Raw genomic sequence first — 25,199 nt, 5'->3', positions numbered from 1 at the left:
GGCCTTTAATTAAATGCTATTTATTTGTCCTAAGGACAATCATCACTTTTGATTAAACAATTTAATTGTACTAAAAACAATAATCAATCATTCTGTCCAGTCATGTAAATCGTAGAACCAAAGTCGTAAATCATAAATGTTATAGTCATAGCCCAGTGGTCTTGCAGGAAGAAGAAGGGTAGATTAGCCTGTTCTGGTGTTCGAATCAGCAGAGATTCTTATCTCCTCAGAGGCCTAAAAATAAGATCAGATAAATTGTGAATCTTTATCAATTTCTATAAGCTCCAATTTTGATAACATCGAGGTAGGAAGCATGATAGGTACATTTTTTACCAGTTCATGGAGAATGTCTTTAATTATGGCTGAATTGCTGTCTTGGTGATTAAAAAAAGAAAAGAAAAAAGAGTAAGAGAGCTGTGGCGCTTAGGTAAATATTCCTTGCTTTCTACTAGTTAGGTCTGGTTGTGCATCAATAATATTTAATTAATAATAAATACTATGCTCATTCATTTAAAAGTTGTGGGAAAAGGTTTTGGAGAGGGACTCACATTTCTGACAGCGGGACCTGTGATGATCAACACTAGCTGACCGAGGCAAGGTTTCCAAACGGGATTTCTTAAGAAGCACCAGCAGGTCTGTGATTTCCACCAGTCTGCAGGAAGGAAACAAGGTAGGGCATTGAAATAAACAACACACTGTAGCCTACACAAGCGACATATGTTGCTAAACGTCGGCCTTGACATCTGATTGGTATCTTGAAATTATCTTAATAAAATGAACATACTAACACACAATTTACTTATTGAAGTCTTGCTGGTCAATGTACTTTGCCCTGCCATCCACTGTTTGTGTAAGTGTTTACTGTAGGCTCCAGATCTCCTGATGCCAAATTAGCTTAAAGCGATGGTTCGGAGTAATTTCACCCCCTTTGCACCATGCATTCAGTTACAGTTACTTTTTGGAACAAGTAGTGAGTAACTATAACTAATTACTTTTTTACGTTCCCAGTAACTTCCCAACACTGATTATTAGTGGGGTAATTTACAAGATACTAAGTTGGTTCCATTACGCCTGCAGAAAGTCATTTGTTTCTGACAGCGCTACTCGACCAGGGTTCGACCAAGGGAAAACAGGTTCTGGGAGGGTGTTTGGCTCGGGGTCATGGTGCAAAGGACCCTAGAGTGAAATTACTCCGAACCATCGCTTTAATCAATGTAGTAAACTATATGAAGACAGATGAAGAATAATGATGGCCAACCTCTGACGCAGACGAACAAGGTCTGCCCTCTCTGCCTCCAGAGCTCTCTCTAACGTACATATTTTCATCTGTGGTGTGGTAAAGAGGCAAGAAAGATAAGGATTAGGAAAAGGAACAAATCAATCTAAACTATAATTATTATGGTTGTTAAGGCAAAGTGCTTTCTTACCGTCTTCTGCAGTAACTCTTTTTCCAGCAATGCCATCTGCTACAAATTAACAAAAAATGAGAGAGAGAGAGAGAGAAAAGGAGCAAGGTACAATTATGAACAGGTGAACAGACAGAGCTAATCTGTGGGTTCAGCAGGATGTGAAAAATTAGGAAACACTAAAAATAAAATAGAATAAAATCTGACACACAAAATGTAACTTTCAAATATTACCACGCTATTCCGTTCAGTGTTTTTTTGTTCCTCTTCTGAAAGGCGCTTTTTGAGTATTTTGACCTTGTCCCTCATATTCTCATTTTCCTCTCCAAACAGCTTGATGGTCACCTAGGAAACATTCAAGGGATTGAGTCATGTTGGATCATGTTTGTTCACAGATTTGTGTACAGACCATAGGCTACTTGTCAACATTCCCGTTTTTCCCGGGTTTCTCCCGTATTTCAGTGTCATCTCCCGGCACCCTCCCGTTTTGTTATTTCTCCCGGAAAACTCCCGTAATTTGCATGGCCATCAAACTTAATTTTAAAATCATTCATCCATTTTTCTGTTAGTCTGACATCTCCCAGGTTGCCAGATTGTGTATGAAATACACCCTACAAATACACAATCACTTTTAATTTCAACAGTTTTGTCAGGCTAAAACCTGGCAACCCGAAACACAAATAAGGAAGCGGGTGCCGACTGCGCAAGCAATTAAAGGGGTGGTTCAGGATTTTGGACATAAGACCTTATTTCCAAGTAAGCAAGTGTGATATTTATCAGTGGAGACCGTTTTCAGCACGTTTCATCCAGTCCTTCTAATTGCAGAGTTCGTGAGGTGCTAGGCTAGCTAAGTCAACGGTATGTGCTAGCCTGCCACAGTCTTACCCACTCCAAAGTACACCTGAGGCAAATTCCAGACAATCGATGTAAATGTCTGTGTTGATAGAATAGTGTAAGAAATACAACTACCCTTGCATCGCGTTGCAATAGTTATACTTTGGTCCCTAAAGTCCTATGTCCAAAATCCTGAACCACCCCTTTAAGCAAGCGAGCGGGCTAGTTGAATAGCCTACCTAATTTTCCTTAAAATATTAGTATAGACCCTTTCAACAATAAAAACAAAAACAATGCCTGAACGTTCTATTTGGGCCCCAATCTACTTCCTCTGCATTAAGATAACATATGGAATGTTAAAAAGGAAGTCTTGTGGGGCCAACTATGATGCTGATAATGGAACTCTCTTGAAAGGGTCTATAGCCTAACTAACTGTTGTCAAATTGTTGGGAATTTAATTGATTAACACATCACATAAACTGTTATTGAGTGTTGTTGATACACAGTAGGCAACTTGTGTCCTCGGAACCAAATCTGACAAGCAGCTTTGGAGTTTTGGAAGTAGGCTGCAGGCAGGCAGCTGGTGGATACATCTGGCATGCGTAGGCTTTCGGTAAGGTAAAAGCAACGACTCCGAAATGCAGTGTTGAAACACGAAACATGTTAGCCTAAATATGCAAACACTGATCCGGTACAAACACTGACCCCCCCCCCCACCCGTTTTTTGCAAAAATCAAAAGCTAAATGTTGACAGGTATAGGCGGCCTTGATAGACAGTAGGCTATTGTTTGATGATCGAAAACACAGTTTACCTTCATCTCATCATTCTCCTGTTGTAAGCAGTGTTTGGAATGCATGCACATATTCAGCTGACCCTGAAGTCGCATCTGAAAGAAAAAAAACTGTAAAGCAAATGTCATTCTTTTGCTTTCACAGAAAACATACGGAATGGTGTGGGCTTACTGTTACGTTCTGCTCGGTTATCTTTGCCAATGAATCATACTTCTCCTCAAACAGACTGGCAACTCTTTCAGCCAGTTGAGATTGTCTCGCTGTGTGAGGAAAAATGCTTTGTTTTTTTACATAAGAAACAGGCAAAGTAGGCTTATTGCCTACCTCCAGTCGTGTTATGAAATATAAAACTTACAGTTGTATAGTCTTCTTAGAGCCTAGAGATAATCAGCGGACAGAAGTGACAGAGAATTAGGCTAGGCTACACACAGAGCATTTCGATCAATAAACATGGAGGCATAGAAGCTAGTAGGCTGAAGAAAATAACTCACACAAACTGAAGATCTCCATACGAATGTCAAGGGAAAAAGTAACAGGCCGATGATCACCATCTTCAGAAACAGAAGCGCGCGCATACAAGCACAACACACGCATTCAATATTATCTACACTGCTCCGTCTGGCATTTTTTGTCTTATTGTCTTTTGTTTTGTGTCAATGTCTTATATGTGGAGCGCCTACTAAATAAAACTGACTTGACTTGACTACACTATGTCAAACCAGGCTATCATAATGCCAGGTGAGTTAGTTCGCAAGTTAGACGACACTTTTTACTTACATTTTGAGGAAATATCATCAGTTGGCTTAAATCAACGATGCCGTCGGTACCAAATAGGCCTATCTCCATCTTGATCGATTGAAGACCGGGCTAAACTTTGTGTATTTGTATCCCGTTATTTGATGATTTACGACACTAAACATCTATGGATGAGAAAAGCACAGTTCTAAATAATAGCAAAGGCTACAGTTTCCTAGCAACGGGGACGCACTAAACCAAAAATTCTAGAATGGACCGCTCTGGACTGATTCGCTGGACGCCCACCGGTAAGCCTCAGCCCAGTCCTGTGACTGCATTAAACTCCATGCCAGTACACTGACCCATACAACCTCATGTGCTATTTATTATTGTGCCTTACTGATGATGAACTGTTCGATCTCCACTGAATTGCTGTGATTTTTGATATTGTACTGACATTGTAGTCATACCCAGTGTGTAGTGTTTTAACCCTTTAGGCGCCATAAAAAAAGATTGGATTTTACATCAAAATGTCAAAAGGCCATGGCTTGAAAGTGGTCAGAGATAAAGTATGAATAAAATGATATGAGTATGAACAAAAGTTTATGAAGGGGGTAAATGTACTTACCTAATTTGCATATTATGACATCACTGGATGGCAAACACCTCGATTTATACATATTTTAGTAAATAGGCCTACTGGATGTTGAACACATTTGAGCAGTTTTATTTTCTTTGTATGTCATTTCACCCACATAACAAATGAACAAGTATGGTATGATGTCTTTGTAAGTGACATTTAATTAAAAAGTGTTTCTTCCGTCCTGGTTCTCCCTAACAAAAAACGCTGTTGCTAAAGCCCTCCTTACACTGACAGACTTTTGAAAGATTTTCAAAGATTTGGAAAAGATTTTTGAAAGACTACAGTCTCAGACCCTCTCACATCTGAAGACAAGTAGTAGAGGTTTTATACTATGATGTGTTTTATCTAGGGCTGTCAGCGTTAACGCTGACAGACACATCCTTAGGCTTCGGCATGGTCCTCCTCCTGTAATCATGGAGATGTATAATAGAGATATAATGTGTACATTTTGTGCATGCACTTCTGCTGTAGCATTTATTTCAGTTTATTCATCTATATTTCTGAAAAAGACATTGTGTTGCCTCATGCCTGCTACACATCTTTTAAAATTTGATTTGAAATAATCAAATACGTCATACGGTAACTGTCTTTGCATTAATTTGATTCCCAGTCAAGATTCACTGTTAAGAATTGATTTACATTGTTAATATGGACTTCTGGAAAGTTCTGAAATGCAAAATAATAGAATTTTAATAATGTGATAAAATATGCAATTAATCACAATTAACTGTTGAAATTTAGCGATTAATCGCAATTTAAAAATAGGCCTGAAAGGTGATGCCAATGTACAGTGATGCACACAATTTAAACCTAACAGTGCCATGATCACTTGGCTAATTAACAGATTAACAGGCAGTTGGTCCTCCTTCTCATCTCATTCCATTTGGTGTCCTGAGGACATCAAAGCACAGCAGGATGTTCAACTCTCTGGGCGCTCCCCCTGGAAAGCTGGCGGCGAGTTTGAGCTGGGGGACAGTGCTGGTGTGCACCTCTCCCTCCCACATCTGGCTCTTCTGGTTGATGCGCAGCTCTGTGTGGTCCTGTCCTATGACGTTCACTTTCATTGCCCTGGGGATTTTAACGCAGAAATGCACCTTGGACATGGGCTCCAAATGACCCGTACGTGGCTCGAAGAGAACACAGCCATCATTCCAGGTTGAGTAGCTCTGGGGGAATGGAGGCCAGGCACCGTCCCAGTCATTCCACAACACATAGTCACATATGTGGGATAAGGCAGAGGTCGCAGGTCCACCAAACAGGCTGAGTCGGTAGACCCCTGCACCTGGCAGGGCCACGCTGATCGTGACGTCTTTCTCATCACAGGAGAGGAGCACGTAGCGAGAAAGGGGGTACTTGGGTTGCTGACGCTCCTGTCTGGACAGATCAGCTTGAAGTTTCAAACTGTGCTGATTGCGAAATGTGATGCTGCATTGCCCCTGCTGAGTGTTTATTATGGCCCTGGTGTGGCTGAAATCAGCAAGACCTGCTTTGAACGTGCCATTGCCAGGCCCACAATTACTGCTCAGACCAGGTGGAAAGAGTTTATTGATGTTAATGACAGCACTGCTTGTGCAATGCAGGAGGAACGTACCAACAGGACTGTATGAGTTACCAGTGCTGTCGCAGTCCTTCACAAACACTGTCAGCCGATAATAGCCCACATAAGAGCAGAGAACGTGACATCTGAGCTGGTCAGGTTCACTTTGTGTGGCCACGCATCTTTTGGCCAGCGCTTCATCCAGGTCTTTGTGGAAAAGTTCGCACAGCATCATCAGAGGCCGACTGGTTTGGAGCACCATCTCAAAAGTGGCAGACTCCAGCATGATCTCAGCCTGATATTGGCATGGTTTGAGCCCCATGCTCGTTGCGTTCTGATTCAGGCCCCAGGACTTGGATGGGTTCTCGGGGAAGCTATCTAAAGGAGAAGGCTTGGGACATTCCAGCAGGAAGTTGCAGACACATTGGAGCTTGCCAGAAGTGTTGGCTGTTCGAGCAAACACAATGACGTCGAACGTTCCCTGTGTCGGGGGCCGAAGCCGCAGCTTCATGTGAGTGGTGGTTACGGTGAGGAGAACAGCAGAGGTGCTCAGCTCTCTCTGTATGGAGTCACTGCGCTGACAGATCTGGTAGGAGAACTCCAGAGGCTCTGGGAAAGTCATGGAAACAGTGGCTTCACCATTCTCTGAAATGGGAAAAGAGGAAGGTAAAGATGTTTATTGACCTAATAACAAATAATGGAAACAGCTGACAGGAAACAATAGTATTGTGATGCATTATGATACCCCTATTATTTAAAGGTGCTCTAAGCGATGGCCACGCGTTTTTTAGGCTAAAACATTTTATGTCACTTACTGCAAACATCACCTAACCATCCGTTAGCTGTCTGTGTCCTGAATACACTGGAAAAAAACGCAATCTCTGTGGACTGCCCAGGCTCCAAAAACGGCAACAAAAACAACCTGGGCAAACCTAGCCCATAAAAACATAACAAACTGTTCCAGCAAATCACAGATGAGATGCGCGTTTAGGAGAGTTTCAATTCAATCTCTGTTTTGTTTGAAAGACAACAGAAGTGACGTTACCCAGCATCGCTTAGAGCACCTTTAACATCAGACAATTGTTGACCAGTTGACAAGGTGTTTGAAGTGATGCCTCCTCAAATCACAAACAAACCAATCACAGTATGTATTATGACAAATCCTCCTAACAATCCAATTCACTGAGATGGTAATGCCAACCTGTGATCAGCAGGAAGTGTGTGGGATGGTGAAGTGTCAGCCCCAGCTGGAAAAATTGTGAGTATTTTTGGACCCTCATCCGGAACTCCTCCAATGAGAGAGGCTCCTTGAGGAGTTGCCACTCCACCTCGTCTGGGAAGTGGTCACTTATGAACATATCTGGGTCTGTCAGGAAGTAGAACTCATTGTAGCTGGAAAAGAGAAAAAACATATTTTACTGGAGAATTTTTAGTTATTCCGGCATGGCATTTACTTATTTTCCACAACCTTTTTAAAACTTGTATTACTTTTAACACATTTCAATGACATTTTCCATTAAACCATTGAATTACACTATCTCCCCTATAAGACAAACTGCAAGCTAGCCTGTCTCACCATTTATTGAAGACTCTTTTGGTCAAGTCCACGGTCCCTGCCCCCCAGCATGAGTCCAGCAGGTACCAGTTCCCCTGGAGACGCACTGCATTCCAAGCGTGGTTAGACTGGGTGGGTTCGGCATGAAGACCGGGCCGGTAGCTGGCTCCTTTGCTGTGACCACTCACCTTCCGGCACTGGATCCCAACCTCACTGCAGAAGCACACGAGAGGCTGGTAAGGAAAACAAGTCACCAGAATGTAATAACACTACATATGGATCGCCCTTGACTGAGAGGTCAAAGGTGAGAGGTTGAGAGATCAGGGTACCTGCACATCTGCTCACACAACCTGGCGTATCCAGAGCAGACACCTCGGCGAGTCTCGACGACCTGCTCAATTGAAGTTATCATCTCAGTCATCCCCAAGTATCCGTTTACGTCATACTCTACACAGAGACATCCAAGCACACTTAGATTGTCATCTAAATAATTACACAGCTACAGAGATGTTCTCTCAATGGCAATGACTACGGCTACACAACAACAGTGACATATTAATACAAATGTTATGGCATGGTATGACAACTCAGAACCTGATGCATCTAAATTTTAATTAACTATTCCGTCCACATGAATAAACACTTTAATATTCATTAACAGAATGTATCTCTCATTGTCTAGCACTGTACAGAAATATAAACTCATATTGAATGTGTTGAAGGACGAGTGACACATAATTCAGGATTCCGTATTGTAGCTTTTACTCAGGAACTTGTAAAGGCATAAAGCATTTCAGGCAACTCGGGTCAGGCTCGTCATTCACTATAAATCATTCTGACTATGCACATGCACAGTGCCCATTTAAAGTGTTCAAACTGATCTCATTAGCCTACTTACGAACATTTGGTGAATAACATAACATACACAAATGTTCTACACGATGTTTAAAGACACTCATAATCTCTTTCGCAATATTGCCAGTGTGAGGGGAAATGACAAAAATGGACTTTAACTGGATTTTGTTTTTTTAGATTAGATTAGATTCAACTTTATTGTCATTGTGCAGAGTAAAAATGCAAAGACAACGAAATGCAATTTTTGTCTCTGATCCTCGTGTTTCTGTAAGATCTTAAAATGGATTCTTCTGTTAAAGTTGAATCCAATTCTTAATGTTCTTCATAACTGATACTTCTATTACCTTTTGAATTAGTTATTCTGTGGGAACCTAACCTAGTTATTTATGTTTTTACTATTTGATACTTCTGTTCCTGTAACTGGTGTGCAGGTGGCAAATCATGTTTTGTGTGATAGAAATGTTCTTAACCCAGTTTTAATAACTAAGTCATTGTATTGACTACAGCTCCCTGTGCACACACATGCTTTTATGATACAATGATAATATGACACGGTACAAGGTATAAATGTGTGTGTGAGAAACAACTGACTTTGTCTCTGTATCCTGATTCCCTGATGCATATGAGACCTCTCTGTAGAGATTAATAAACTACTAACAAGAAAGACAAAACCCAGTGTTTCCCATACATTGACTTATTTCTGGCGGCCCACCACAATATCAACATTGACCACCACACAATAATTTTCCAGGTTGTACTAAATTGTGCTTAAATCTGGTTCATCATAACCACACTATGCTAATTTGTTAAAAACTGTTGAATTCAAGTTAACCCTTTAGGCGCCAGAGTTCCCCAAACGTTCGATTTTGACATCTTAATTTCAAAAGACTATATCTTAAAAGTGATAAGAGATAGAGACTTTCTGTAAAATATTAAGGATGACCCAAAGTTTATGTAGGGATTACATTTCCCCATCTAATTTGCATATTATGACGTCATATGGTGGCGGCCATCTTGGATTATAGAATTTTCATCGAGATAATGACTCCCTATCCATACAGGGCCGGCATTCCCATCATCTTGCATATAGACTATGCATAGCCTAATTAGGGTTGGGATAACGCTAACGTATCGACCGCCGACGAAAAAAAAATAATATAGGCCAATTTGTCAGACCCAAAACGCTGCTGCCAAATATTTTGAATTTTACACCTTCAGTGTTTCCCATACATTGACTTATTTCTTGGCTGCCCACCACAATATCAACATTGACCACCACACAATAATTTTCCAGGTTGTACTAAATTGTGCTTAAATCTGGTTCATCATAACCACACTATGCTAATTTGTTAAAAACTGTTGAATTCAAGTTAACCCTTTAGGCCCCCCCCGAAACGCTCGATTTTGACATCTTAATTTCAAAAGACTATATCTTAAAAGTGATAAGAGATAGAGACTTTCTGTAAAAATATTAAGGATGACCCAAAGTTTATGTAGGGATTACATTTCCCCATCTAATTTGCATATTATGACGTCATATGGTGGCGGCCATCTTGGATTATAGAATTTTCATCGAGATAATGACTCCCTATCCATACAGGGCCGGCATTCCCATCATCTTGCGATAGACTATGCATAGCCTAATTAGGGCTGGGACAACGCGTCAACGTAATCGATTACGTCGACGCAAAAAAAAAAATATGGGCGTCAATTTGTCAGACCCAAAACGCGTGCTGCCAAATATTTTGAATTTTACACCTTCAGTGTTTCCCATACGTTGACTAATCTATGGTGGCGCGCCACAAAACCGGCCGTCACACATTGATGTTCTATGTTGTACTATTTAAATTAAAGATAAGATAAAATCCTTTGAGCTGCACTTTTTACACACGCAGCCTTTCCCTGCCCCGCCTGCTCTCTCTCATAATGAGCCCGCTGCCCCCTCTGCATGTGCATTTAACACAAAATATTCACGATTGTTGAAGGATTGTTGTTGCCTCATAGAAGCATTGCATAGAACACAGCTGGATAAATTGCTATTAAATCCGCTTAGCATCATGACCATGCTGTGCAAATTTGTTCAAAACTGCTGCAGTTAAGTTAACTCTGCTAAGGTCTTATCACAACATAGTACATTGAGGAGACTAAACTTAGTTAAGTTATGCAATCAAGCAGTATCTCAAAGCTAACGTTAGAATACTGTTTGGATGTTGAGTTTAGCATGCTTACTTACAGCTGCTTGTCAATTTTGTTACTCAGGGCTCATTTTATTGACTCTGACACTGAATGTTTGCAAAATCCCGATGTAAATGGAAAAATGTTTTCCAAGACTCAAAAGTGCTTGTTCCAAGGAGAAGTACAAACTGTTATTTGAACTAACTACGTTAGTTCTTGAATTTCCCCTGGGGATCAATAAAGTATCTATCTATCTATCTATTTATCTATCTACGTTATGAATTGCATCCATACATCAGCTGCGTTTTAACTGCGTGTTACAATTGCAAGGGAATGAATGTCTTAAAGTGACAGGCACTCAATTAGACCTATACACTACTGAACTTTATTGAATGCTACCCCTGACTAAGAATGCATTACTTTGCACTTGTATAGTCTTTTATTTTGGAATTTTAAGAACAATAAACATATATTGCAATGTTAAGGAATTCATGTTTTTTTCATTCAGATATATAAATCAACGTATAAATTGCTATTAGTCAATTAATGGGGAGATAATCGATAATCGAATCGAATCGAAATCGAATCGGACTGAAAAAATGAATCGATTAATCGATGCATCGAAAAAATAATCGCTAGATGAAATGGTTTAACCCTCTAGGCGCCACGGTCGAGTTTACGCGACAAGATGCGGTACTGAATAAAACGGCCGATTTAGTCAAATAGGGTGTCATATTTCGTTCGACCTCCACTCCACTAGATGGCAGACATGTCATACGTCATCCCCGAGTCCGAAAAATGTCACGCTTTAAACAAAACTTTCGCGCTACAGCGCATTGAATCAGTGCGTGCAATACCGGAACTAGTGTGCGTGTGAGCCACTTTATCAGAGCGATATTGTCAACGTCAGCGAGTATTTGCATTAGATTATCGTCTAATGGCATTAAAAAAGTTTACCCGAAATGAAGTGTTGGGTCTTCTATTCGCGGACCCTGATTCTAAAGGGGAATATCTGCCTTCAGAAAATGACGGTGATTCGTTTAGTGAGGCTTCAGATGCGTCCCTGCCTTGCAATGATGCAGCTGGACAAAGTGAGTTTAGCTTACACCAAGCACAAACGTTGAATCGTTTGCCCAATGTCAGTGGTGGGAATAATGTTTCACGGGGTTGGAGTGTTCATCGGGAAGTTAGCAGGGTGTTAGTGGTGTGGCTTAACGAGGCTGGAGGTAATGTCCATGTAGCTATTTCTGTCTTCTGACCGTGTGCTTCTCCCGCAATCGCGGCGACAGTAACGTGGTGGAGCCTTTGTCTAATGCCACTGGGTATGTTAGGACGAGGTCGAAGTGCTCATAGGATAGTTAGGGGGAATTAGAGGCAGTGTGGGGAGTCGCTTAATGAGAATGACAGTAGGCCTAGTCGAGGGGCGCAAATATTCTCTCCACTTGGCTTCATACGAGGCAGATCTGGCCATGCTGTTTTCGCAGCAGGAGCAGAGGTGGTGACACGGGGCAGGGGAGCCATTAGGCTATGCATAGTCTATCACAAGATGATGGGAATGCCGGCCCTGTATGGATAGGGATAGAGAGTCATTATCTCTACAGCAAAAGGCCTGCTACATAAAAAAAAAAATGTCAGCCATTTATTAGTAATGATTTACACTGTTGATTTGCTACCTCTTTCCCTGACCATTTAGGACATACACTAGGCCTATGTGATCTTTTTTTGTGTGTTCATGTCCTTGTGATGTGTGTGTCTTTGTCAGCTAAGAAAAAAAAAATCAACAAAAAGAAAAAAAATACTAATATTGTCTCTTGTCTTGTCTCGTCATCTCACTCCTGATCTGTGCCTTGCCGTGGCAAGTGAGCTTTTGAACTAAACAGGTCTTGTCTACTTGTGTTTGTGTGTCATCTGAATAAAATATATGTGCCCCATACATGGAATCAGAGTGCCTACTGTATGTAGTAAATGGAAAATCTCTACAGCAAAAGGCCAGCCTACCGCTACATGCATTCGGTTTGTTTCTGCCATTTATTAGTAATGATTTATACAGTTTGTTTACTACTTACTATTTACCTGAGCATTCAGTATTGTGCAATATAGCATACAGAAGGTGAGGGACATTTTGGGGGAAAAGAAGTGGTGCATTTTATCATTCAAACATGCAACTTTTCATGAAAATTCTATAATCCAAGATGGCCGCCACCATATGACGTCATAATATGCAAATTAGATATAAACATTTAATCTCTACATAAACTTTGGGTCATCCTTAATATTTCTCTAATTTACAGAAAGTCTCTATCTCTTATCACTTTTAAGATATAGCCTTTTGAAATGAAGATGTCAAAATCGAACGTTTCGGAAAAAAACCTCTGGCGCCTAAAGGTTTAAAATAATCGTTTATCCCAGCCCTAAGCCTAATGGCTCCCCTGCTCCGTGCCACAACGCCTCTGCTCCTGCTGCAAGCAGCACGGCCTTCAAGGAGAAGAATATGCTGTTTTTATTTGTTATTATTGTTTGGTTTTGTTTATGTAAAGCACATTGAATGACCTCTGTGTATGAAATGTGCTATATAAATAAACTTGACTTGACTTGACTTGACTTGACTTGCTAATTCATGATGGTAAGCCATTGCAATATTAACCATTAATATTATTAGAAATGGCTATGAAGCAACAGACTTGGGTATGAATATTGCAATGCCAGGAGTATGGAAGAGAATGATGATTAGAGCTAGGGAACTGACCAATGTTGTGGCACAGCCAGATCCAGATAGCCCTTAACTTCTGCAGGTCAGTCACTGCACCCACAGTGATAGCTTCAATAATGGCCTTCACAGAGAAGATCCTCTTCCTTCTCAGCTGCAATAGACAACAATAGGATATAATGTCTGACACATACGCACAGACACAAAAACATACACACACACACCAGGGTCATTTAAATTAGTGATATCTGTCAGCCAAAAAGCTTGCTACAGCTGGCCTGGCTTCAAGAGGCTTAGGAAGGTGTGTGCACTTTGGACCTCTGGACATCAGTTTAATGTGTTTTCTTATCAGTTACCAAGATAAGAATTGCATTATCATTGAGTATGATAATGCAATTATCTCACCTCCTCTCCGGCCTTGATGGCATGGGCATCAATCTGGCTGAAGACTGCTGGGCTTGGAAACAGGTGCTTTTTCAGCTTCCTGCTGCTCTTCCGTCTCCTAAGGCTCCCCTTGGCACTTCTCTTTGAGTCTCGGAGTTTGCTGCCACTTCGCTGAATGTTGTTATCACCAATTTTACCGCCGTCTGTCGCGTCTTCCCCTCGTTTCGGGAAAATATCGTTGAGTGGTCTTCTCTCCACAGTATGCCCTTTTTGGCTACACTTTGTACCATTGCTCTTCCTTCTCTTGGTGCTCCTTTGTTTGCTTCTCTGGGTATCATTAGCTTGGGTGCCTCCCAAATTTGCTGGTTGCCCATTGTCATCTATTACCATATATACATGTGATGTTTTATCAGTGTCAGTATTTGTTGAGGCCTCAGTCAGAAGTTTTCTCTGTCGGTTTTGACTGCGTTGAGCTCCATTGCTCCTTCTGGGCCTTATGCTTCCCCTCACACTCCTCGATGAGGAAGGTGTTATGCTTCCTCTCTTCACCACTACAACTTTTCCCTTCTTCTTTTTGTTTTTGGGGTTCTGTTCTTTTTTACGCCCCCTCCTCAACCTTGTGATGACAGCACCCATCTTCTCACGTCTTGTATGTTTCAATAGTGTCTGTAAAAAGATGGAAAGCCTTGCTTAAATGTAGCCTAGGTTTTCCCATGCTGCCTTACGTGCTCGATTTGATTCACGCTGCTAGGCAGCTTGGATTCTATGGACTCCGTTTTCACCTCAACGAAGGAACCAATCACAGAACGGAGGGAGGGCAGCAAGACGATGACGACACACCGAAGCCGTTCTGAGCTACGTACAGACGCATTTGATAGACATTTGTATTGCCCAATAAAAGGTTCTGGGCATTCGTAAACCACGTTTCAAATACGAGAAAATGAATGTCTAGTTCCCAGACCCCATCTCAATGAGGTCTGACGTTAGCCAGGCTAGCTTAAATGTGCATTTGTGAAATAATGTACTGTATGATTGAATGTACTGTATCTCAAAATCAATTTACAAATTCTATATCTTTCTCATGAACACAATATACTTTACTTTGCCATCAAAGTGTCTTCTTATTTTGCATGTAATAAAAAGAGCATTAATATAAATTCATATACAAAAATTAACTTTTACACCGTATATTTCATTATGCATTCTTCAACTCAGCTTGTCAGTATAGAGCTCCTCTTTCTTAAATATGCCTTGAATATTCCTCTGACATACCTATCCCTAAACCTCTGCTTTGCTCTGCTCTCACTGTGCAGATGTTTTAAGGACCCCGTTTTGGGCTTATTTTGCTCTTCTAATTCCTAACTTTACTGTTTCTGATCGATGACATTTAATATAAAATTAATGAATTAAAAATGTATATATATTTTTTTAGTCTTTCATGTGAGATTGAAAACATTTTTGTTCCCTCAAATTCCCTCTGGGAACTCTCCTAGAGTGAAGGAGATACTAATTCATCTGATCACTGATGAACTATTCAAAAGCAGCATAATATAAAAACTTGATGTACCACAGAGCGGTACAAAATACAGGGTTTCCGCAGGGTCATAAAAAGTCAGATTTAATAATAAGAATTTTAGACCTTAAAAAAGTCATAGAAATGTCCAGATTGTAATTTACATTTAGTCACGTCTAAAATGTATACACTTGTTCATTCGTTGATTTTACCATCACCTTTTTCCCCTGAAATATGCGCTGGCGGCGGCATTCATTCGTTCTGCTTGTTGTACCCCTTACGGAAATTAACCATGGTTTTACTATGACAGAATAACCATGTTTTTTTAGGTAACCATGACCATGTTTTTTTGTTTTCATGGGTAACCATGATAACCAGTTTATCACTATAAGCACCATGCCACGCAGGGGCGGTGCTAGACAATTTGGTCCCTCTGGGGGCTCCCTGTCAGTGTTGGGTCCTTAGACCCTACACTTAAAGTTCCAGTGGGTGGGTTCTGTGTCATCCTTATGGGGCTACATGCCTACCAAGTTTCGTGCAGCTCGGTCTTTCAGTGTCCCGGGAATAGTTGACGGAAATTCACTGAAGAATAAAATAAATAATAATAAAAAAATAATAATAATAACGGTAATAATAATAAATATAGCTGCAAGCTGCAATGTGGGGGCCAAGCAGTGCGCTATAGCAGGAATGGCATTGCCATGCCATGAGCAAGGACTCACAGCAAGTTTGATTGCAATTGGATAAAGAATGGCTGAGAAATAAGCTCATTTACTTTGTTACAGCGCCCCTAGAGGCCAAATTACACCAATGTCCTTGTGCGTTCTCACAATCAGCTACCATGTCCCTCTACCAAGTTTGGACTTCATACACCAAAGTGTTGCTGAGATGTGAGCTCACTTTCTTTATTACAGCACCCCTAGAGGTCAAATGAGACCACTTTCCTTGCATGTCCTCACAATCAGGTAATATGTCCATGTATCAAGTTTGGACTTCATACAACTAAGCTGTTGCTGAGATATGAGCCCACTTCTTGTATTACAGCCCCTATAGAGGCCAAATGATGCCAATTTCCTACTGTGTCCTCACAATGAGGTACCAAGTCCCTGTACCAAGTTTGGACTTCATACATCAAAGCGTTGCTAAGATAGGAGCTCACTTCCTGTATTGCAGCCCCCTATAGAGGCCAAATGATTCCAATTTCCTAGGCCATCATAATCAGGTAACAGGTCCTTATACCAAGTTTAGACTTTTTACAATCAAGCGTTGCTGAGATACAAGCTCACTTCCTGTATTACAGCGCCCTATAGAGGCCACATGATGCCAATTTCGTAAAAGGCCCTCACAATCAGATACCAAGTCCCTGTACCAAGTTTGGACTTCATACATTAAAAGCATAGCCGAGATGTTAGCCCACTTCCTGTTAGGCGGCATCGTCGCCATGTGTGATTGGCTGTCACGGGCAAATAAACGCGGAAATTAAAAAATCTGACAAGTATCGTTTTGTGCTGCTCGGTTCGAAGATCATCTCCGCCAAGTTCTGTGAAAATTGGATGAAATTTGTAACCGCTGAAACTTTTCGTAGTGTTTGGACCAAATCCAATATGGCGGAGGTCCAATATGGCGGAAAGTGACGGAATAGGGGCCGATGAACTCTGTATGGTCCAAGGATTCAGACACTACCTCAATTGTGAAAATCAGACAAAGAGTCAAGGATCATGCGATGAACGCATGTCCAGCATTAAACTGGTGGTGGCGCTAGAGTGTTCAATGTATATGCATAAAAAATGCTGTGAGTGATTGGGACAGTGTCCTGACTAATCGTATCGAGTTTTGTTATGTTAACTCAAAGTGTCACAGAGATGTTAGTCCACTTCCTGTTTGGCGGCTTCATCACCATATTTGATTGGCTGTCACGGGCAAACAAAAATGAAATTGAAAAATCTGACAAGTATCGTTTGTGCGGCTCGGGCAGAAGATCCTCTCCGCCAAGTTCTGTGAAAATCGGATGAAATTTGTAACCGCTGAAACTTTTCGTAGAGTTTGGACTAAATCCAATATGGCGGAGGTCCAATATGGCAGAAAGTGACGTGAACTTAGGTCGGTCCAGGGATTCCAACGGTGCCTGATACGTGAAAATCGGACGCACCGTTCAATGGTCACATGCGTGAATGCAATCCAGGTTCGACCCATTGGTGGCGCTAGAGTGTTGGGCATAGGGTTCTGGAAATTGGTGAGAGTGATCATGGGACAGTGCTGAATCAGTGTGCCAAATTTCATAACTTTAGACCCAGCGGTTCAATTTTCGGCCACATTTTGACCTGTTGGTGGGCTTAGATGGCTGGGTTTAGAGGTCCGTAAATGAGTGTGAATGGTCAGTGGAGTGTCCCGAAACTTTCTGCCAAAAAATCTGCACTTTTTAGCCAGGCGTTCTATGGGCTGCCATAGACTCCAATGGCAGAGGAATAATAATAGGAAAAGCTAGTAACTCAATGGGGGCCTTCGCAGCTTCGCTGCTTGACGCCCAATAATAATAGCTGAACGCTAAACAATAAAACGTGTCTGTATTGTCATGCATTCTGTATATGAATCATACCATATTAAGCATTAGCTTTTGTCCAAGATGACATTACAGTCAGTCATCAGTCATGGACATTTCAACCACTGGAGTTTAAATCAAGCAATTCCCCATCGTCTTCACAGCTCTCTTTTTAAATGTTGGCGTGAGACTTAGTGTTAGTGTGTCAGTCTGTACAGAGTCTTACCTTTATTCCTTGTTTGACAGCAGTGCACCTTGTTCTGGTAAGTGTTGTGTCTAGAATTTCATCTACCTCTCTCTGCTACCACGATCATATTCAATTGATCTCCTCTCCTGAACACCTTGCGAATATTATACCTTGCCTTGGGTATGGGCTGAAGTCCACATTATATGATTTACCAGAAGATAAGAAGACAGATAAAGGGTATTGTTGTCAGGGGTGGAGTATCTGCTGTACCAGTACCTTCCAGTAATCTCCTCGTTGATGCTGATACAGTGTTTGCTCAAGTACATTTTACACTACAGTTTTACATTCATATTTACTCACATTTGCATGCTGTCATTTGTTGTATAGCACCACGATTTTATCTTCTACAACAAATTACCGGTAGTCATTTTCTAATGTTATATTTCCACATGCATACAGCATCCCTCAAAGGTTTACAAGTTAAAACATGTAGTGAGGGGGAAACTGAAAGCTAAAACCTGCAGGAGAAAACCATAAAATGACATTTTGCGCTCCCTATCAACATAATGATTTGGCTCAGTGCATTAGTGTGTTAGTCATATGGGGGTAGTGGCATGGGATATCCAAGGTGGAATCACACCCTTTATTATATAGTGAGCTGTAGTGTAAAACAGCAGAAGTGAGTGTGTGCCTGAGAAAGGTTTTTCCTGCTGCTTTGTCTTGTGGGATTGGCTGGTACTGGCAGTTTTAGAGATACCAGGTTTACTGGTATACTTCCTTATCTGTGAACTTTATGTCTTTATCTTTATATAATTAACAACAGGTTATAATGAAAGTTAGAGTGCATACTCTACTTAGTCTATTATTTGAACTCATAGGCAAAATTAAACTAACTTCACCGTGGTGTCAATTAACGACAAAACAGTTACACAATTAATTATTTCCACTATTGACTGACAAGGGGTTACCATCAAGATCTTTGGTAATATGGCCCCGCTGTAAGTGTTTGGGTTTTAACATTTTAGATAATAAAATCAGATAATGCATTGGGTCTTGGGTAGAAATAGAGAAAGCACTTTACAAGAATATGACAATTATGTATTGACATACTGTGCTGAGAATGGCCAGACCATCTCTAACATATATCTCCAAATGATAGGGGAGGCCACCGCCACATATCCTCTACCCACTCCATAGAGGTGAATTGGGTGGCAAAGTACAATATTTTGGCCTTGGGTTTCCTCCCAAGTTATATTAGCCTCTCCATTCCATTCTGCTGTGTTATCCCAATGAAGCTAACTTGCCGGAACTAGCCGACCGGAATATTAACACAAGGCGGAAGGAAATACATTTCTAAAATGGGCGCGGTGGAATAAGGTCAATACAAAGCAGATACAATATGCAGGTCGTCACAAATGTGTGCCTTGATGTGAAGTATGTAAAGTAGCCTAAATGAAGTACAACAACTTTGAACCAAAGATTCTAGAGCGCTACGCTCCGCTCTAGAATCTTTGCTTTGAACTCTCACACCATACTCGTTTAAAGACTGCATTTAGGAAGGGTTTAAACCTTTTTCCAATGAGAGTGATTGCAAGCTAATTAGTAAAATTTTCTCTTTACTATTTTGCTTAATGGTTGCTCTGTGGTTTATTTTAGCAAATTAATCAAACATGTATATTTTAAATTATTGACGTGGGAGAATGACAGTGGTGCATTCATTGTTTTTCAAAAAGAAGTGGGCATGAGGCATGATTTTCAGGTTTGTCCAGGACCTCCAGCAAGTTAACTCTGCTTATATTATTTTGTGTCAGGTGCCATCTGATGCTGCTTGGTTCTCTGTGGTGGATTTGGCAAAAACGTTGCATTTGGTGCCTATCCATCCAGACAGCCAGTTCTGGTTTACTTTTATGTTCAACGGCAAAGCATACACCTTCACCAGAATCTTGTTTACAAGCCTTGTTTGTTTGAGCCGCATTGATAACACAATATTAACAATAATATGCACAATATTAAGTTGTTATAAGCAGCTTCCATTGCTTTGGAAATGGAAGTATATAATGACATGTTGCTTCACATTCATTTTTGCAATTAAAAGTGAATTATGAGACTGGTAGCCACCTAGCTAACAGTGATAATTTTGGTCACTATAAGCGTGAGGTTAAATTTTCATCCCTACGCTGATGTAGACGAGACAATTCTGATAAAGCAGAGTGAACACACAGTGAGGTGAAGCACACACTAATCCCGACACAGTGAGCTGCCTGCAACAACAGCGGCGCTCTGGGAGCAGTGAGGGGTTAGGTGCCTTGCTCAAGGGCCATGCCTACTGGTCGGGGTTCGAACCGGCAACCCTCCGGTTACAAGTCCGAAGCGCTAACCAGTAGGCCACGGCTGCCCCTCTGTAGAAGGACAGAGTACCAGCTGACCTGTCTAGATACACTCCAACTCTGTTGGAACAAGGTGAAGGGGCCTGCACATCAGTGGACCTCCCGTCATGCCAGACAGAGAATCCGCTATCACCACAGTATCATCTCCAGGAATTCTTACTGTGTCCAAATGTAGCGGTCGGACCACCTCCTTTCCTGCTGATTCCTTTATAAGCCACAGCTACACCTGCCACTCTATCCCATTCAGCCTCCGAATAACAGCGGCTAGACAGACCCTCTCTACACAAAACCTGTAGATAGAAATCAAATCTGTCTGGATGGTCAGGGTAGGCTGCATCTCTTCAACACCATCACCTTGGTCCAGTGAGAATACACTCATGCAGTCAAATTAGGTATTGTAAGTGCAGAAGTACACCATCTGAGACACAGCCATAGTTTTTACAAAGTAATTTAGCAGGTCACAAATTGCAGTTTTGGGGGGGCTATCCCGTTCATCGGCTTGCTGTTGCCATTATTTTCTTTTGAAAATGGCTTATTAAACACTGACATTTACTAGTAATTTACAGTACAGCAATAGTAGCCAGGTTCAATAATAATTAAAACTAAAAAAATGAAAATTAAGTCAGACTTAAAAAGTATTAGTGGTGTAATAATTGCACAGAATATGAATATTGTTTTGGGGAAAGGTCCACATGGTTAAGAATCACTCAAATCCAACTTGAAAAGCTTAACCACATGCACATAGTTTATTTGTGACAAAACAACACTCCTTTTTTGGCTACACCTTATACTCCATGTTCAGAGTTCCAGGTTTAATTTACCTTATGCATTATATTACTATCCATTTGTTTTATTATTGATTTGGAGTTTCTTGGAGTAAGAAAACCCCATCAGGAAAATACCAACCAACCGAGACAAAAAGATTACAAAGAAATAAGATCACTTGAATTAGTAGATCAAAGACTGCATGTCAGAATATCAGCAGTGATGTTTACATCATTAACATATTAAAATTCTTGCTTTATCTCATTAAACTTTTCCTTGTATTCCTGTATCATTGTAGGCTTACACTATTTTAACTGTATAATGACTTCAAACTATTGCAACGAAACAACTTCAGCACTGATATGATGGATATATTGTAAAGTAATGATATAATATTAAAAGTAGAACATATTGGAAAATAACAGCTTTATAAAGGTACAAAGTCAACATAATGCCAATCCACAGGTTTTATAGGGTTATGGAAGTCATTACAATGTAGAAGAGGGAGGGACAAAAGGCAAGATACAAGACAAGAGGCAGGTTATAGCAACCTTTGCTCCTGGTCAGTACAATACAATTATGCTAAATAGATATATGGTGATGATGATACCCCACTAGGTCCTGAACCTAATATAAAACTCAGTTTACTCTCTTAGATATAGGTATCTTCTGAGCCTACGTCATTACGTTCACTGGAGGCAAAACAAACCATCACCTCAGCTGGGAAGCTAAACGAACAGTCATATTCGGGAGGCTAAAGGTTATCATGGTCTCATCTTGCTGTGCTGTCAGGTGCCAGAACCGAAAAAGTCATCGGTTAAATTTGAAACTAGATGTACCGCAGAGCGGTACAAAATATGACCGCCGCCCAGTCCAGCACATGTTTTCCACAAAAATAAGTCACGCTGAAAGGCATATATGATTCTAACTGCCTCACTGAATTGCATTATGCACACTCACTGGTATCTGCTAGACAACAAGTACCAAAACATGATTAGTTCATAGATTTCACATGTAATATACATTTTATACAACCCCACCCCCATCTTGCCTGTTCATAATTCTGAGAAATTCTTGAATTGTGTGCATGTACATGTTTATGTGTGTGTGGGTGGGTGTGTGTGCGTGCATGTGCTTGTGTGTTTGCCTGTTTATGTGCCTGTGTATGTGCATGTGCATGCATGCGTATATATGTCTACTGTGTGAGTATGTGTCATACATAGGATTACTGTGAATGTTTGTGTGTGCGTGTGTATCTGTTTATGCACATGTGTTTATATTATATTATATTTGTAAATATTGGTCATCCTAGGCCCTACGGTTCTCAAGATATTCACAGAAAACTGTGTCTGCCTACCCCACAGATCAAAACGAAAAGCGATGGTTCCATGCTATCCATATGGGGTTACATGCCCACCAAGTTTCGTGCACCCGGTCTTTCATTGTCCCGGGAATCCTTGTTGGTGTATGGTCACTAAATGTACACATAAACGATGAACGAAAGTCCACGAAACTTGGCATGCATTCGGAGGGTGTCAATGATCCTACACTTTCAATTTCGTGCAGTTTTGACCATGTCAGCCAGAGATATTGTGATGAAAACACCTAATGTTTTACTTTTTAATTTTTAACTAGGTGGCGCTATACATGAAATAAGTGGTAATGGGATAGGTTGACATGCCCCCTTAAGACCAACATACAAAAAAAAAGGTGGACCTCCTAGGCCCCACGGTTCTCGAGATATTCACAGAAAACTGTCTCCGCCACCTACATGCCAGTTGGTGTATAGTAACATAAATTAATTTATTGTGTGGCCCCATGAAGCGGAATTCCACCTAAACTTGGTGTGCATTCAGAGGGTGTCATAATGATCCTACACTTCCAATTTCGTGCAGTTTTGACTATGTTAGGTCACAGATCCCTGCGATTACAACACCTCATTTTTTTTTGTGTTTAACTAGGTGGCACTATACATGAAATGAGTGGTTATGGAATGGGTTGACATGGCCCTTAAAAAATCAACAACATAAAAAAAAATGGTCCTCCTAAACCCCTACGGTTTCGAGATATTCACAGAAAACTGTGTCTGCCCTACCCTCCTTTCGGGGGGTCCAGTCCAGCGGGGGGGGCTACAGATCAAAACGAAAACAGGAGGTTCCATGCTATCCATGTGGGGTTACATGCCCACCAAGTTTCGTGTACCCCGGGTCTTACAGTGTCCTGGGAATCCTTGACAGAAATTTGGACATGCGAAAAAGAAAAAAAAAAAAAGAAAAAAGAAAAAAATCTGACTAAACCTATACGACCGCCAAGCAGCTTAAGCGTATGGGTCATAATAAGTAGGCTACAGTTTCCAGTGAGAACGTAGTTGTTCGTTTGACTCACGATAACCCAAGCCTTGTATCGGAACGTCACATATTAGCCTACCAATCGTCCTGTATTTCCAACCTCTTTACATGTATGTCACTTATTCATTTCTCTACAAACCAAGACTGCGGATTCCTAAAGAAACGCAAGCGCCCACACCATAAGTGTATCTAAATTAGCTATGTAGCCTACCAAAAATTACATTTTACCGTGACTCGAAGAGCTAAACCAAAGATCCTTGATTACTAGTTACTAGGCTACTACTGTGTAAGGCCCAGCACTAAACTCCGAGTGGTAAACAAAATGAGATCCGAGTGGTAAACAAAATGAGATCCGAGTGGTAAACAAAATGAGATATGAGATATTTCAGGCAGTTAAATGAGATATTTCAGGCAGTAAAAGCCCCGGTAAGAAACAAACTAGATTTTGTTCAAATCTAGACACCTATGGCTACTGAAAAATGTGAGGTTCATTTATCAAATGTTATTTTGAAGTATTAAAAAACATTGTTGTTTTAGAATTTTCAAACGAAATGGTTGGTAATTAGCACATTTGCAATAATAATAATAATAATAATCTTTATATAGCACTTTTCAAAACAAAGTTACAAAGTGCTGTACAATATCAACATAAATGAAAATGCAAATAAGACATAATAATATAACAATCAAATAATATATACTAATTCAATTAGAACTTAACATAAATTTGAAAAAGGAAAATAAACTTACACTGAAATAAAACTTACTGAAATAAAACTTAGATACTGAAATAAAACTTGAAACTGAAATAAAACTTACTGAAATAAAACGTAACACTGAAATAAAACTTAATAAACTTAACACAAAAGGAAGTATATTACTAAAACAAAAACTAAGGAAGGCTTGTTTGTAAAGATGAGTTTTAAGGAGGTATTTAAAAAGAGCATGGGGACTTGGCTGACCTGATTTCATCAGGCAGGTCATTCCAGAGCCTAGGTGCCCTGACACTAAATGCTCTCTCCCCTTTAGTTTTGAGATTGACCTTAGGAATAGTTAGGAAACCACTACCAGATGATCTTAAAAGTACGACAGGTGTATAAGGTACTAGGAGATCAGATATGTAGTTGGGAGACAGGCCATGTAGAACTTTAAAAGTAATCAGAAGAATCTTAAAATCAATTCTAAAGCTTACTGGGAGCCAGTGCAGTGAGGCTAAAACAGGAGTAATGTGATTACAGTACTTTGTCTTAGTAAGAAGCCGTGCAGCTGAATTCTGAACAGTTTTAAGTCTCTTTATAGATTTTTGGTTCAGACAAGAAAAAGACTATTGCAGTAATCCAGGCGGTGAAGAAATAAATGCATGTATAATGGTCTCAGTGTCTTTAAAAGTTAAGATGGAACTAATCTTGGAAATATTTCTGAGGTGATAGAAACAAGACTGTATGAGCTTTGTGATGTGACGTTCAAAGCTTAAATTACTGTCAAACCAGGAACCAAGATTCTTTGCAACAGGTTTTACAGTCTAAAAATTGAAAGGGACTTAAGGATGGTATCATTTGTTTCACTATGTGCTGGGATCCAATGATGAGGACTTCTGTTTTGTCAGAATTCAACTGGAGGAAATTGTTTGGCGCCCCAGTTTTTATGTCACAAGACATTCATTTAAGGAATTCAGCATACTAGGATCAGAGGAACTAATGGGCAGGTACAGCTGTGTATCATCAGCATAGAAGTGGAAGGAGACACAGTGTTTCTGGATAATGTGCCCAAGAGGAAGCATGTATAAACAAAATAAGATTGGTCCTAAAACTGACCCTTGAGGTACCCCATACTTGAC

At 40.5% G+C, this 25,199-nt stretch overlaps 2 protein-coding genes across 9 annotated transcripts; both read right to left on the bottom strand.

The window, feature by feature from the left end:
* Window positions 1–4,054, bottom strand: LOC125311019. 7 transcript variants are annotated; one of them, XM_048268824.1, is made up of 11 exons: window positions 3,810–4,054; window positions 3,524–3,583; window positions 3,388–3,409; window positions 3,204–3,292; window positions 3,053–3,127; window positions 1,644–1,751; window positions 1,428–1,466; window positions 1,259–1,326; window positions 549–652; window positions 325–374; window positions 1–234 (listed from the first exon to the last, which is right to left on the bottom strand). In XM_048268824.1, the coding sequence occupies exons 1-11, from the start codon at window positions 3,876–3,878 to the stop codon at window positions 184–186; spliced, it is 735 nt and encodes a 244-aa protein (XP_048124781.1). In that variant the 5' UTR covers window positions 3,879–4,054; the 3' UTR covers window positions 1–183. The 7 variants fall into 7 exon arrangements, with proteins under 7 accessions (XP_048124781.1, XP_048124782.1, XP_048124780.1 ...); XM_048268825.1 differs by having other exon boundaries at window positions 1,428–1,463; window positions 3,810–4,052; XM_048268823.1 differs by having other exon boundaries at window positions 1,428–1,463; window positions 1,641–1,751; window positions 3,810–4,050.
* Window positions 4,055–4,478: 424 nt separating this feature from the next.
* Window positions 4,479–18,252, bottom strand: LOC125311018 (kyphoscoliosis peptidase-like). Of its 2 annotated transcripts, XM_048268820.1 has the most exons (7): window positions 17,902–18,252; window positions 13,645–14,289; window positions 13,279–13,393; window positions 7,832–7,949; window positions 7,524–7,715; window positions 7,149–7,339; window positions 4,479–6,592 (listed from the first exon to the last, which is right to left on the bottom strand). In XM_048268820.1, exons 2-7 carry the CDS (start codon window positions 14,257–14,259, stop codon window positions 5,280–5,282), a joined length of 2,544 nt encoding a protein of 847 aa, XP_048124777.1. In that variant the 5' UTR covers window positions 14,260–14,289; window positions 17,902–18,252; the 3' UTR covers window positions 4,479–5,279. The 2 variants fall into 2 exon arrangements, with proteins under 2 accessions (XP_048124777.1, XP_048124778.1); XM_048268821.1 differs by lacking the exons at window positions 13,645–14,289; window positions 17,902–18,252 and having other exon boundaries at window positions 7,832–7,893; window positions 13,279–13,364.
* Window positions 18,253–25,199: the final 6,947 nt, after the last annotated feature.

Source organism: Alosa alosa, chromosome 17 (genome assembly GCF_017589495.1).
Source record: "Alosa alosa isolate M-15738 ecotype Scorff River chromosome 17, AALO_Geno_1.1, whole genome shotgun sequence".
In the NCBI taxonomy this organism is placed as follows: domain Eukaryota; kingdom Metazoa; phylum Chordata; class Actinopteri; order Clupeiformes; family Clupeidae; genus Alosa; species Alosa alosa.
The sequence above is the reverse complement of the archived record's forward strand: the minus strand, read 5'-3'. Positions and strand labels throughout refer to the sequence as shown.

Coding starts and splice junctions, on each gene's coding strand:
- LOC125311018 (XM_048268820.1), bottom strand. CDS start 14,259: ATGGGTGCTGTCATCACAAGGTTGAGGAGGGGGCGTAAAAAAGAACAG. Junction 7,716..7,831: donor TTGTGTGAGCAGATGTGCAG/GTACCCTGATCT, acceptor GTGCTTCTGCAG/TGAGGTTGGGATCCAGTGCC. Junction 6,593..7,148: donor ACACTTCCTGCTGATCACAG/GTTGGCATTACC, acceptor TTCCCATTTCAG/AGAATGGTGAAGCCACTGTT.
- LOC125311019 (XM_048268822.1), bottom strand. CDS start 3,878: ATGGAGATAGGCCTATTTGGTACCGACGGCATCGTTGATTTAAGCCAA. Junction 3,584..3,809: donor TGATGATATTTCCTCAAAAT/GTAAGTAAAAAG, acceptor CTGTTTCTGAAG/ATGGTGATCATCGGCCTGTT. Junction 653..1,258: donor CTTGTTCGTCTGCGTCAGAG/GTTGGCCATCAT, acceptor TCCTTCCTGCAG/ACTGGTGGAAATCACAGACC.